Below are 15,460 nucleotides of genomic sequence, written 5' to 3' on the forward strand. Positions count from 1 at the left end.
TATTTTTCATCCCCCTAAATGTTAAGGGTGGTCCACACGATTTTTTTTTAAATTTGATTGATTATGAGTCAGCATTAAAATTTACATACAACTTAAAATTTTCACCCATCTACGATCAACAGTTACTTTTGTATCTCGATTTTAATATCGGCAATTTTATACGTTTGCTGGGTCAGCTAGTATTTTCATAAAATATATATATGTAAGTAGTTTGTACGTTATCCGTAAGCAACTGAAATAGTGCTATCAATAGTACAAGTTAAACACGTGAGGCCTGTTATAAATATTGTTTGATGTATTTTACGACCATTTTACTACACTTACTGTTGGATCAGCTATTAAGATGTTTGATTTATCTCCTACTTCTAAGCATATCTTCTTTATCGTTCGGTTCCTTGAGTTATAAATTATTTTTATACATAATGGACTGACTATGCATTAAGTAAAATTTCACTCAATAAGCATATTTAGTTTTCCATGCGAGATTTAGCGGAAAGTTTAGAAAACTTATTGGCTCCGGAAAAAAGGCAGCGACACGATCGAATTATCAAAGCTAGGAAATATGTACTGGAGGCAGAGTGGCTTGAAAGCTATTTATTATAAATGAAGCCACCAATATAAAAATTTTCGATAATTTGCTAAGTTAATTTATACGTCTAGATAGACTCTTGCTGTTGGACAACCGATAAAAATAGGCCAGGAATATTAGTTGACATTTGTATGACACTTTGTGTTAGTGTGCGTGACTTGCTTAAAATAGAGGTTAGTTCTATATTCTTATATTTTTTTATATTTATGAGAGAGATCATTTCAAGGCTCAGCATTGAGGATCTTCCTCTCAACTAATAAGAATTCTCTATTATATCAAAAAGCTTCTTTTTTAGCCCCAGAAAAGTCCTTAAAATATCAGTTAGAATGTTATAAGTAAGTACATAGGTACCTTACTATGATAAACTTAAAATTAATGCAATTAATAAAAATTTCGATATAGAAATCGAGTGAAGGTCGTACGACAGTTACTAATTAACAGTTTATAAATCTGTTAAAATATTGATTATTCTTGTATCAATATTGATTCAAACAGACGCATATTGTCATAACACGGTTACGAATCACGGCGTTGGCTACTAAATATGTGTGTCTGATACATACATACAATATTGACACACTTTTACACAAATTATCTTGCCCCAAAGTGGGCATAGCATATGCATAGTACACTATGGGTACAAGACAACGATATATTTAATACAATATACTTACTTAAACATACATGAATACTTTTAAGCATCCATAACTCGGCAACAAACATTCACCAGTGGGAGGCTCCTTTGTACAGGATTCCGGCTAGATTATGGGTAGGTACCACAACGCCTAATTCTGCCGTGAAGCAGTGATGAATAAGCATTACTGTGTTTCGGTCTGAAGGGCGCCGTAGCTAGTGAAATTACTGGGCAAATGAGACTTAACATCTTATGTCTCAAGGTGACGAGCGCAGTTGTAGTGCCGCTCAGAATTTTTGGGGTTTTTCAAGAATCCTGAGCGGCACTGCATTGTTATGGGCAGGGCGTATCAATTACCATCAGCTGAACGTCCAGCTCGTCTCGTCCCTTATTTCCATAAAAAAATCATATTCATCATGTAAATGTTTGCACCTACCGAGATTCGGACCCGGAACTCTAGCTCAGTAGGCAGGGCCACGAACCACTGGGCTATATGGAGTCAAATGGGCATTCTTGTATCTCCCCGCTCATAAAAACATTAATAATATTGAGAAACTGAAGTTAAAAGGTGCAATACACAGGTTAAGACTTAAATCTTTGCATGATTATTAATATTATTAAATAGAATACGCGAGATACTGTATAAAAGTGTAGCATTTTTCAATAATAAAAAAAATCTACTAATAATATATATTTTTTTTTAATATAAAAGGTAAATTAATGTCCCTTCCGAATTCAGTTTATAACTTCCATTACTACCTTTCAACTTAAAAACCCTCATAGCGGTGACTAAATGACGGTGATTAAAGTAAAAATGTAAAAAAGGTGAGATAAATTCACCAGACGTGGACCACATAAGCAACAGATTTTCATATAGGTACTTCCGAGTTCATTTTACTGATTTTCCTTAACAAATACCGCTTGAAACAACAACAATAAAATAAACAATGTCTAAATCTTTGATCTGTAATAATATCAATAAAAACAGATAAAGAAACAGTGTCTCAAGTTATCTTTATAGCGTAGTGAAATCGAATAGCCATAGTCCGTTACATGAGGTGCTTCGAATGAAAGGATTCAACCAATTATGTCCAAATTAATTTATGGGGCGGGTGGCTTTAATGAAAAGCTGACGTAGTACGTACTCGACTATATTGTGTGTGTGTGTGTGTGTCTGTGTGCTTATGTCTTTGTGAGTTTTTAAGGTAAAAGTGTTTGCAATTGTTTTCTTATCTATGTTTCCATCCGCTTACAAGATTAAATTGAAATGTAATTTCAGGTATATACCATAATATATCTGTTCGTTAAAACAATACTAGTTTAGAATCGACAATTTTCTGTTATTTGTATTGGTTAAGCAAAAATACAGCTAGATTTTAGTATATACCTAGTAGATTTTGAATGTCCTATTTGACCTTTGAACAGGAATTACAAAGAGGATAAAATAAAAAATATCGTAAAACCTTTTTATAATGAGAACGTTTTATTATAAAACACAGTATTTGTTCGAGATATGATCTATAAAACTTCATTGTTACCTGATTGTCTAAAAAAGTATACCTATTTGTAATCTATATATATATAAATGAATTGCTGTTCGTTAGTCTCGCTAAAACTCGAGAACGGCTGGACCGATTTTGGCTAATTTTGGTCTTGAATTGTTTGTGGAAGTCCAGAAAAGGTTTAAAAGGTGAATAAATAGGAAAATGCTGCTAAATTAAATAAAAACAAAAAATTTGTTTTTCTTTTGATGTGTCCATACATAATTTCTATGAGAGAATTTATTGACGCACGGTTTGACAGTTCTGCTGTGAAACAATTTCATTACAACAACAGGGTGCATATTTTACGAAATAATTCTTGATGATATGAAATATTATTGACAAATTAATAAAACACATTATTTTATTTATTATATACAGAGCAACGTCTGTCGAGTCAACTAGTATTCAAATAAATATACAAACACGTTAATTAAGTAACATGTTTATTATACAATTAACTAAAACATTACTGACTTCTATGATGTCATATATATTGTCTTAACTATGAATAACAAACATGTCGTTGATAAATTCATTAGAACCATACCCGCTATTGTTTTTCTGGCGTCCCCCAGTAGGCATTCATCTCTTAGGGCACAACAAAACTTTTTATTTTCCCGCTCAGCTGTCGCATTCGGCAGAAACATGGACAATATAGCAACATCTTCCTTATTTTCCCGCGCCCTTCGTATCCGATCCTGTCCTGTTGTTTTCGTCGTCAAATGAAGCCGAGATTTAAAATCATCACTTAAAACGTCCGCAGACATGTTTACCAAGCACAAAAGAATGTACGTTTCCCGCGGAATAACGACACTTATATTTTCCTGAGTAAGTTAGTTAAGTTGCGCGCGGGTTGTGTGCAGGCTTCGCGAGTTACGACGCGCTACTGATCGTAGATAGAGTTTGGGAAGCGACGGTTGTCCGTTGCAGGCTGTTGATTGAGCTTAATTGGTGGAATACGATAAAACATATTGAGTACCGCGACGGGAAATAACGGAGTCCTTGTTAATATTATTGGTACCGAAACGTGCGCGGATTTAATTTTAGGACATTATTCTATCATATATTTTATTCATTAAAGTATAAAATACACGCCCTTGTAACTTAAATTAGTTAAAATAAATTATTAGGATTACGTTTTTGTCAATAAATATTTTTCTCCAATTTTTTTTGTAGCGGAAATAACACACTTTTGTAATGTGTTTAACATGTTTATCTAATAAAAAAAAAACACAAAATTTTGAAAATTATTTTAAAATTATATACATTATGATAGTACGTTTGAACTTTGAAAACTATGTTATAAAATGTATGTTCATCAAAATAAAACATGTTGGAAAAAACTTCGTTGATAAAAATAATGTTCAACACAAGAATGTTATAAAACAAAATACAAAATGAGTCATAACAGGAAATATATAATATTATAGTCAAGTAAACGTGTTACTTATATATTTTTCGTATTAACAACATGTCTTGTTAAAAGCATCATTAATAAATGCCTATGGTTCCGTACAAAGTCAGACACGAACCTGGCCGTTCCTTTCATGGTTAGATTCTAGATAGGACATAACAGGAAACATTTTGTAAAGCACTAACAACTTCGTTCTAATTAATGGTCTTTGATAGGCGTTGGCGAGATGCTGGATAAATGTAGTGTCAGAAGATTTGACGATACGGGCGGCCTTGAGATGAGGAGTTTTTAAAGGCCTTATAAAGGCCTAAAATATGTACTTCATGTGGTAAGTTTTAAAATAAACTTTCGAAACGAGAATGACCCTTGTCCTAACGTTTGGCGAGTGAACAGATCCTGAAGATGCCTCGTGCGAAGCGAAACACTTGTCGAAGTGATTTTTAACCGATTTGAAAAAGAAGGAGGTTCTTAATTCGATTGGTTTTTTATGTATGTACACCGATTACGCCGAGATTTATGAACCGATTTACGTGATTCTCGTTTAGTTTGATGCGGAATAGATGCCATTTGGTCCGATAACAATTCCGCGTAGTTTGGTTGAGTTTTAATTTTATGAATATTGATGTTTACGTGGATCCATCCACCAGTTGTGGCAGTTAGAGATGATCTATGAGCAAAGGGATACGACAAAAGGAGACTTTTTAGCGGTGTAAACGTACAACGTATACCAACTTTATTTATTATCGCTGCCAATGACATTCTATACATAAATAGACAATGCGTGTCGTAGCTTGGAAGCTTCCAATGCAGCTATATTTATTGCCGTATTTACTCCAGTTGTTTAAAATATTCTAAGTCAATAAGCAGCAATGTAGAACATTATTCAGTTTAGGTTCGATTAAGACAGTGACAGTTGACAGACCACAAAGGAGAAGAGTGTGCTTAGATTGTCTTTAAGCACACTTTTTCCGATCTGTTATCAAACTGCAAATGATATGTCCATATGTATTACACGTCATTGATCGCTCCGCATCGATTATGTGTTATAATCTTATGCCTTGAGCACGACTCTTTGTTTTCCTTGCAATTTTCTTAATAAGCATAGATCAATATTACATCAAATGTATGTGAGTCTGTCCGCTTATATAAACTACATAATTAGCTACAAACGGTTCTAATAAATGAGATAAGATAGGCGTTGGCGAGAGATATTTGATAAATTCAATGTGTCAAAAGTTATCTTAACTTCACTGATTTAACGACACAGATGTTCTCGAGATAAGAACACTGGGACTCAATTAATTATTGGAGAGGTTACATCATACTGGTGAATCATAAATATGTCTTATGGTTTTACAGGTTCAATATTTTACAAATTATTTTAAGTACCCGGACGTCCGAGCCTTGTTCTGATTTTTAAGAAGGTACAAAGCTTTAACAAAAAAAAACTAATAGGACATCTGGATTCGAACCGGGGTCTTCTGCTTTTCGGATCACCCAATGTCCCATCTGAGCTAGTATATAGTGGCGAAGTAGTAATATAAAGATGAAAATGTTGGTAAAATGCTAACATTCTAGATGCCTACCTTACTTAATTGCGGTGTCTATCCCTACACATTCACCCCCTTATTTATAATGGTCCGCTAACTTTAAACAGCCGCTTAGGAGTGTTTTTTCTCATTCTGACTTAGGTCAATAGAAGGAGACAGAGTGAGAATTAGCAATGCTTTAAGTTAGCAGACTATTATGAATAAGAGGGAAACTGTATACACATATATTATGTGTATTCCTAACTCTTTTAAACAAAAACATTATTTACTTTGCATATTGTTGCACAGATTGTATAAATAATATGTAAAATGCTGAATCTGTATATATTGATTTAAATGAGTGGTAATAAGTCAGGTATTTTGTCACGTTTTCTCATTAAGCCTCAACATAGGAAGTGGTAGTAAATAGTAAACGCGTGTAGTTTTATTTTTTGACTTACCCACTTATTCATAACGGTCCGCTTACTTAAAACAGCCGCTAAGGAGTGTTTTTTTTATTTATTCTGACTTAGGTCAATAGAAGAAGACAGAGTGAGGATTAGCAATGCTTTAAGTTAGCAGACTGTAGGAGTCACTCTCTTCATCTGCACTATCACTATTGTTCTTTAGAGATCATATTTTTTCACGTTGATTACGTCATCGATACATCATACACGCTACATATTCACTACAAGACTATTATGAATAAGGGGGTAAGAGAATAAATTATTCTTAAATTTGGTTTAAAATTTTCACTCATTCCGTGTTTTGATGACATGCAGTTTTAAGATTCATTGATCATTTTGTAAAAAGGTAAAAGCTCAGTTATTATTGTAAAACTGTTGTTAATTTTTTTTTATGGAATAGGAGGACAAACGAGCGTACGGGTCACCTGGTGTTAAGTGATCACCGCCACCCACGCTCTCTTGCAACACCAGAGGAATCACAAGAGCGTTGCCGGCCTTTAAGGCTTTTAAATATCAAAATTCCTCAAATTAAATAAATATGAATTGAAATATATAATTTTTTATCACTCCTCCTCCACGTTTACGAAGAGAATATATCGAAGAGCATAAGATTATTAAAGAAGTTTCCAGAATAAGTTATGTTTAAAAGAACATGACGTATGTTGTATGTGCTCTATCTCGCTTCTGTGTCATCTCTATAGCAGCGGTTGCAGAAATAAAACACGTTCGAACCATTATTGATACTAAGGATTGTGATACACTTATTCGCAGGTGTCTGCATTTGTTTATCAAAATTCCGTTATGCCAGGACTCGATGAAACAGACGAGGGTTTTGAGTCATCCATTTGTGGACCCATGTCACAAGTCACAACTAACTAGCCGACTAATGGGCGGTATTTATATATGCCTTGCTTTTTTTACAAAACGGCTGACGCAGTCGGCTGATTAAATAAAATATAAAAACTATTCGGGACATAATTTATTTTCCTTGACTTGCCCGGCGAAAGATCAGATTAATTCATTAGCCGGCTAATTAGCCGTATTTATAACGAACAGCCTAGCTTCTTTACGAAACGGCTGACGCAGTCCTTTGGTTATTAAAAAAATTACAAAAAGATAGGGATATTATTTATTTTCTGAACTACAAATTATCATGTTTTCTATCTCTTGCCCGGTGAAAAAACAAGACATTTAAAACAGAAAAAAATACTAATAATATTTTAAATGAACATGATAACGGCATTAATACAAATAAAGTCAAAATTACCGCTAATGTAAACCAGAAGTAGGCAATAAGGTGATGTCGAAACAAGTGCGCATGCGCAGCGAGGCTGCCGAGTGCTACTACAATGACAATCAGTTTTTATGAAGTCACCTTAACACCATAAGCGGTCCAGCCAGGGTGAATGTGCGCCCTTAAATGGAATTTGTTCAATCAGGAATCCGCATCGAAGATTGGACAACTAGACTCGGTTTTAAACAATATACCTACTCTATATTTATACAGAATAGAGTCTATATTTGTAAAACAGGATCTAGGTTTGTTGACTGCTGAAAAGATATTGTAAATTATGTTACGACAACAGAGGTCATGTTGACTCATTAAATTAAATGTCGAAGAGTCAATATTTCAATTTATGCTTCATTGGGCATAATACAACGTTTCGTCGTCTGACTAAAAAGGGCTGATGAAATATCGTTAATAGGCTGATTCTAAGTCATATTTTTTGAGTTATTTTGAGAAGAGTCCATGTTTACCTGATGTATGTAATGGTGTACTTACTCTCTCTTTAAAACATTAGAGGTTTCACGGAAAAGTTGGCTTGTAAAACATTAAAAGCATGGTTGGGTTTAACCTAAAGTCGTCAACCATACTCTTAAATATAGTATTATAGTCTCTTTCAGGTATGTTGTATAACACTAATCGAGTATGCTAAAATAATATTTTTTCATTAACACAACATAAATAAATACATTATACATGGACACACTAAAAGTTTTGCACTTCTACTAGCTAATCGAAACTATTTGAATTTCGAATGTTATATTTTTTGAAACGTTGCAACCTTCTTAGTAATAAAAAAAGCAATTGGCGGGAAATCATTTATCAATTGTATTTTATCAGACGTCAAAGTTCTAAGTACGCACAAAAATGGAATTCAGTCGAAAAGATTTTAGAGCGATGATTTCTTATGATTTTAAAAGTTTTCTCTCTCCGCAAGACTGTGCCGCTCATCTTCAAAATGCTTTTGGGAGAAAAGCACCTTGCTTGAGCACCGCGAGGCGATGGTTTGCTGAACTTGAGTGAGGTCGGGTTTCTTTACATGACGAATTTCGTGAAGGGCGGCCTTCAACTGCCGTCAACGAAAATAATGTGCCTACTGTTAAGCGGCTAATTAAAGAAAACCCGCGGATTACCTATGAGACAATTCGAGGACTATTGGGGATTGGTATGAGCCAAATTCAGAAAATTTTACACGAAGAATTGATAGAGAATTGAATGAAAGTTCGGAATTTAGTTGACGTTGGATCCCTCATAAACTATACAAATGATTTAAGTTTTCTTTCGTGTTAATTCCGCCAATAGTTGTCGCCAGATTTTGGCGAGACAACACGTCCTGAGGATGCCTCGTGTAGAGGCGAAACACGTGTCGAATTGTTTAAAAACAAATATTGGCGGAATTAACACTAAAGAAAACTTAAATCATTTGTATAATTATGGATTTCCGCAAGGTAACGCCTACTTCAATAAATTTTCCCTCATAAACTGACAGCGGAGCAGAAGCGGGCTCGCATGGAATGGTGCTTAGCAGCCCTGGTTTGACGACAAGTCTAATCCAAATATAAAACTATATGTAGGTACAGTTAGCATAACAATAAATTCAAGTTGTCGCTATGTAATTAGTTTCCTTATATCATCATTGTGATATCAGATCCTTAATAGCTTTTTTGTTGGGTCATAACTCACCATGTGTTTCTATAATGACTCATCGTATATTTTTTACAAATTCGTCATAATGTATTATAATTAATACATATATTGTTTGAGTTCTATTTGGATTTGTACTTTGTATATTTTAAATATACAAAAATAGTGATTTACAAGTTACAGTTTTTCTTAATGATGTGATTTAAGTAATCTTTATTATGTCGTTACTTAAACCTTTATTTTTTAAGTATTATCATTGAGATTTTTTTATATTACCTTAATAATAAAGGTTTACTGTTAATCTATAACTAACTAAACAGATGATATTTGATTTGGACTTTCGTATTTACAAAAAGTTAAGACAAAATCGAACCAATAAATTCAAGGCAGAATTAATTTTTTGACGTCCAATAAGTGACTTCATAACATATTTTAAATCAAAACATTTGAATTTGAATAACATACAGTTGCTTCTATAGAAATGTTATTAAACTGCGATCGTCTGTCACTATAAAATTCTTAATTTTATCGTATTGCAGTATTTTTATACACTGTTGCTACGCAAGTCTCGCAATATCCGAAACGTTGTAATCATAGCCAACTTATGTAGTTATGTATACATAGCCGACAATCGCTCCACAAGGAAACCGTGAAGTATTATAATAAAAATTGCTGGGCAAATGTGACTTGACAACATATGTCTCAAGGTGACGAGCGCAGTTGTAGTGCCACTCAGAATTTTTGGGTTCTTTCAATAATCCTGAGCGGCACTGCATTGTAATGGGCAGGGCAATTACCATCAGCTGCACGTCGTGCTCGTCTCGTCCCTTATTTTCATAAAAAAAGGAATTGGCACTTACCTACTAACTTTTTATTACGATTTCTATGGTTGCTTCACACCCAAAACAATTTTTACTACAACATACATATTCATATCGCAAGACTATGTCATACTATTAGTCGTCATGAAAATACACTATTTTTCTTTTTTCAATGATTCGTTACCGTATTTCAATGTAGGCTTTCATTAAATTCACGTTGGAAACTGCGTACGTAATTGCCGACTCTTCAAAGTTAAGCTGAATAGGTTAGACAAAGTCTACTAAATGTATATAGAAGGCGCGCACGTTATTTCGAATAGCGCTAGGTTAAGAATATTATTATAAGATTTTTTTATGAGATAAAAAGACGAGACGAGCTAAATGTTGATCCAACTGATCAAGGTCAGGTCAGTCTTGATCATCAGGTGAGTGCAATGTGATTTAATAATTTCCCACGAAGTTATTATTATTATCAATAGATGGATATCATCTACATGAGTCCAGTCCATGACTGGCATACTTTCTGTATAAGAGCTTATCGGAACGAGCAGTAGAACAACCCGATACTTAAGGTACAGTATGCTCTGAGTTGTAAACACATCACAATACTGCCGAAGAGGTATCGTATGCGAAACAAACTTCTTCAACACACTGCGACTTCACTCTGGGACAAAAGATGAAGTCGTGTTCCTGTTATACTGTAAATGAAAGCTATGTTAGGTGAGAAATATCTCTCTCTACTGAACTAATACTAAAAAAACTACATTTTACCATTATTATTGTAATGGCCGACTTAAATTTAAACCTGTATTATTAATTAACGCGAAGTAAATTTATAACTTATTGTCTTTATCTTACTTTTGTCACTACAGAATTAAATGACAGAGAGAAGTAATTTTAAACTTGGAGTAACTTTACATTGCGTTTATTAATTAAACAGTCAAGGTTTTAATAAATCGTATAAAAACTAAGAATATACTAAGCTTGAGTAGTTCAACAAGCTGAAGCTAAAACGGTGAACTAGCCTTCACAACTCTTATATAATAATTGTTTTTAGTTAATACTGTGCCTGACTACCGCTCTATCTACATAATAGTAGTACGGGAACAAAATAGTTTGAAGTACCTCTCCCCAGGAGAGATTTGAAAGCTAATGAAAGTTGCAACAGTGCAGCCAGTTCTGCAAAATACTTCACTGCTCAATGCAAACGTTTTAATTTAATCCTTAGAGAGCTCTCGCACAATAAAGCTTCATTTTAAGTTTGGTATCTGTAATACTTAGAGAATGTGAAATAGTTTTTTATGCAACTGTTGTGTATTTTTTACACAACAGTTGCATAAAAAACTTAAGGGTGTCACTCATGTGATACTATTATCACATTCATGTTTTAATATCTAATCATCAGCAGTTGCATAAAAGACTTTATCTACACCCATAATATGAATCCTCTATGAAAGATTCTGAAACAGTTAGCTTACTGCTAACATTAAAAAAGCCAGTCTTAGTAACCATAATATCACCCAAGGGGGTGTTATTATGAAAACGGATGATATAATGTTGTATTGAATTTCATTACAACACTCGTTAGATCATCCTAACGAGTGTTGTAATGTTTATTAGGTGTTGTAATGTTTGCAATAAGCTAACTGTTTTAGAATCTTTAATAGAGGATTTAAAGCATTAGTGTAGATTAAAGAAATAATACGATTAAGTATAAAGATCAAACGTAAGTAAGATAATTTACAAAGCCATAAAAACGTGTGTAATTGTAACGAAATTAATTATACTACATTAAATATTTCGCAAAATTAAAATTCATAATTTCTCTGGATGCGGAATCTGTAAAAGGATTAAAACTAGCTACATTTAGTTTGTTATTAAAATACGTGTCATTATGGGATATTTTATTTACAGAGTAGAACATTTTCGGCCTTAGAAATAAGCTTGGCATAGAGTTATACCTGAGTATAAACAAAGAATATGCAAAATATTGAGTATAATGCTCATAACACCGCGACCGTCAATACAATTGTGAAAAGGCATAGAGGCATAAAAGGCATTTATTTTCTCAAAATTGATTCGTTTAGAGTTCCTTTTGATGTCATTTCTAATATACTAGACACTACTACCGCTTCGGAAACAAATGGCGCTCTGAGAGAGAAGAAGCGGCGCAAGAAACTCTCCCAGCATTTTTTTGCGCTCTTTTTAATCAAATAAACAATATAAATTAATTAGGTAATTTTGATGTTTTCCGAATGTCAAGTCTTGCAAATAAACACGGGAGACGTTATACGTCCGAATAAACCAATCGTAAGCAAAATGTCTATTTGTAATCATTTAGCATATTCTTTCATTTGTTTATTCTCAGGTATAACTTTATGCCAATTTTATTTGCAAGGCCGTAAATAGTTATTCCAATGATTCGCACGCTTCTGAGCCTGCATGGTATTTGAGACTTTAGCCCAAGTGATACTCTCCTTAATCAAAGAAATACTATACCTAGTTTATGGAAAACATATAATATGTTCAATACATCACGACTCTTGTCCTTACAGACCTGCTGGATATACAAAAGATTGTGTATTTTAATCATTGATACATAAAACCAAGCAATACATAAGAAACACTTAAACTTTGCTCAATTGTTAATATTATGTGAAATAATTAAAATTATTTCAGCTTATTAATGCAAAACAAAAACAATCTTCTTCAATTCTGCTGACAAAGCAATCTAAACAAGCAACTAAAATTTTTCGAGCAAGTTTTATAGTTACTATAAGTACATAAAACAAGTCTCATTTGAATTCGCACTGTTTACGAATTATGCCAAAAGTATTATTCGTACCTAATAAAATATTTTGGTCGAAAAAGCCGCAATTCGAACACAGTGAAAAAAATTACTATATATGAAGTCCGAATATAGAAATCTAACCAATTTTGTGTACTAGAAGGGTGATTTTTACCGCATTTAAATAAACACTAGTGCATCCGCATGTTGGTTCTAACATAATAAAACAAATACCACGTTAAGTTAGTGCCCCAGTTTCTACTTTTAATCTTGGATAGTTTGGAACGAAGGTTTTAATAATCAAACTAAAAGATATTTAAAGAGAATAGACCAACAATAACGTCCGCTAAGCTAACCCCTTGAACCACGCAGCGGTCAAATGCCCTCTACTAACAAAAAGACGTTTGAATCGCGTTCAGTCGGCATTCAAACACAGAACGTGCCACGTCTTACTTAAGTCTTAATAAATATAAATATTAAGACGTAATACTTTATTGTGTATAATTCTAATAATGTTAAAGAACTCAGTCTTATAATAAACAGTTTTATCATACCGCTTTTGGCGGGAGGCGATGTGATTAGTTAACACGACACGATATATGTCCCGGACGCCACGCCCATACCCCCGCAAAATTGGTTGACGCGAACTTCAAGTCATAGTTTGTATTGTCAATCTATGCTCTTTAAATGTCTTTCAAAGTTATGCACTCGTTGGTGCTATTCATAAAGTGTTGACTCACCAGCACGGAAGACCTCGCCGCAGCCATCGCACCTGCTGGCGAACTGAGCATCGTAGCAGTTTCCGCAGTAGATCTTGTCGTGTTTGGAGCCGAACTGCTTGTCCACGAGAGACACGCGGCACTTGGCGCACAGGAAGCATGCCTCGTGCCAATGCTTGTCCTTGTATGACAGATCCTGGCGGAGAAACAACAAACTATATAAATCCAGTTGCACAAATTGGGCCAAATTGTCGGACCAATATATGGAGTTCAAAGGTTTTCTTACACATTGGCATGTAGTTCATTCTGCATTGGTAGTTTTAAAAAAATGGATGTGAAAATTTTAGATCACTTTAAAATCACAAATCCTTTCAACCACAACATTTCTTTACATCGATATTGGCTACACTAGAAGTTTCAAGGGCTAACTTTAAAATATTTACTTATTTTTATTTCCATTAAGGGTAGTGCGTCTGAAAACAATTACAATAAAGCAAAACTTGGCTAGGGCACATTGTTTCATTAAGAAACTTGTATGCCTGGTCCATATTCAGATACGTTCGATGGTACTATTTTTATTACAACCCTTTCAACTTTGGTCGATAAATAAGTCACGTTATATTTTTTACCATTACCACTTCGGAAAAGTTGATATTTATTGAGAAGTAGCAATTGACCCAGTATCATTAAATTATTATTTATAGCTTTATCATTTTACAAATTATTTTTATTACAGTCTATGCAATAAAATATTCAAACGTTACAACACACTTAAGTCAAAAGAAGAAAAAAATAAAAAAACATCACATCCGTATTTCAAATATTTGTTACTAAATAAGTACCTAACTCATGGATTACATCATCAAATACGGAAGACTAAGATATATATAGATAGGTTAGCAAATCGACTGTCGATTTGCTAACCTATCCCTTTTTTGAAGTCGGTTAGAAAAAAATTGTCAAAACATTGGACAGAAAAACCTCTCATCACTTGCAAGATCAAAATAATATTATTTTATACAATTTTCGTCTTATATATTTTCGATTAACGAAACCTCTTTTAGTAATACTCACTCACTGATTCAGAACCACTTATATGAATGATAATATTAAATCAACGAAAATAAATACAGAAATGAACTTGAATCGGCAATTCCTTGTTAAGAAATCAAATTCCCTATATTAAAGTCTATCCCAATAATATTTTGCGAGACCGTATTGTAGCGTATGTGACCGTTAAATTTTCGCGAAGAACAGTGGCATTGATATAATAAATGGAAATAGCCATCGTTAGTAGCACAAAAGTACAAAAACAACCGTGGGCGAATCACGAACAAATAACAACCATAATGTCTAGTAAGTACCTTCTTAACATCAATAGCTTTCCACCTACGATTTGATTATACTAAGAAAACATCAGACAAAGCAATCCAAATGATTCTGGCAGTAAATTTAAACGTATATTTCTTATTGTGTTTAGTTAGAATTGTGATACAGAGAGTAAGATGGAAATATTTAAAAGACCAATGTTTTTTTTTATGAAAATAAGGAATGAGACGAGCAGGACGTTCAGCTAATGGTAACTGATACGCCATGCCCATTACAATGCGGTGCCGCTCAGGATTCTTGAAAAACCCAAAAATTCTGAACGGCACCACAATTGCGCTAGACACCTTGAGACATAATTATGATGTTAAGTCTCATTTGCCCAGTAATCTCACTAGCTACGGCGCCCTTCAAACCGAAACACAGTAATGCTTTCACATTACTGCTTCACGGCAGAAATAGGCGCCGTTGTGGTACCCATAATGTAGCCGGCATCCTGTGCAAAGGAGCCTCCCACTGGTGATGTCGAAGGAGAAGCTGTTCAACAAGGCAAGAACAACGATCCTTAGCGATTAGTTACAGATATTGAACTGTAAACATTATTACTTACAGAAATAAAGACTTTTTTATTTTTTATTGTTATTACGAAGTTTAAAATACACTTGATATATCCTGCCGTGAAGTTTGAGTTGATAAGACT

The 15,460-nt window shown here is 33.8% G+C and overlaps 1 protein-coding gene across 3 annotated transcripts in view; it reads right to left on the minus strand.

Moving 5' to 3' along the window:
• Positions 1-15,460, minus strand: part of LOC126972956 (four and a half LIM domains protein 2-like) — a 149,071-nt gene that overhangs the window by 22,391 nt on the left and 111,220 nt on the right. For 2 of the 3 annotated variants that reach the window (XM_050820053.1, XM_050820054.1), the window contains one exon: positions 13,456-13,630. In XM_050820053.1, the coding sequence (XP_050676010.1) occupies positions 13,456-13,630 (175 nt within the window). Of the gene's footprint in view, positions 1-3,314; positions 3,550-13,455; positions 13,631-15,460 lie in introns of those variants that run through there. The other variant, XM_050820055.1, reaches the window with a different exon arrangement.

Source organism: Leptidea sinapis, chromosome 28, assembly GCF_905404315.1.
Source record: "Leptidea sinapis chromosome 28, ilLepSina1.1, whole genome shotgun sequence".
NCBI lineage: Eukaryota > Metazoa > Arthropoda > Insecta > Lepidoptera > Pieridae > Leptidea > Leptidea sinapis.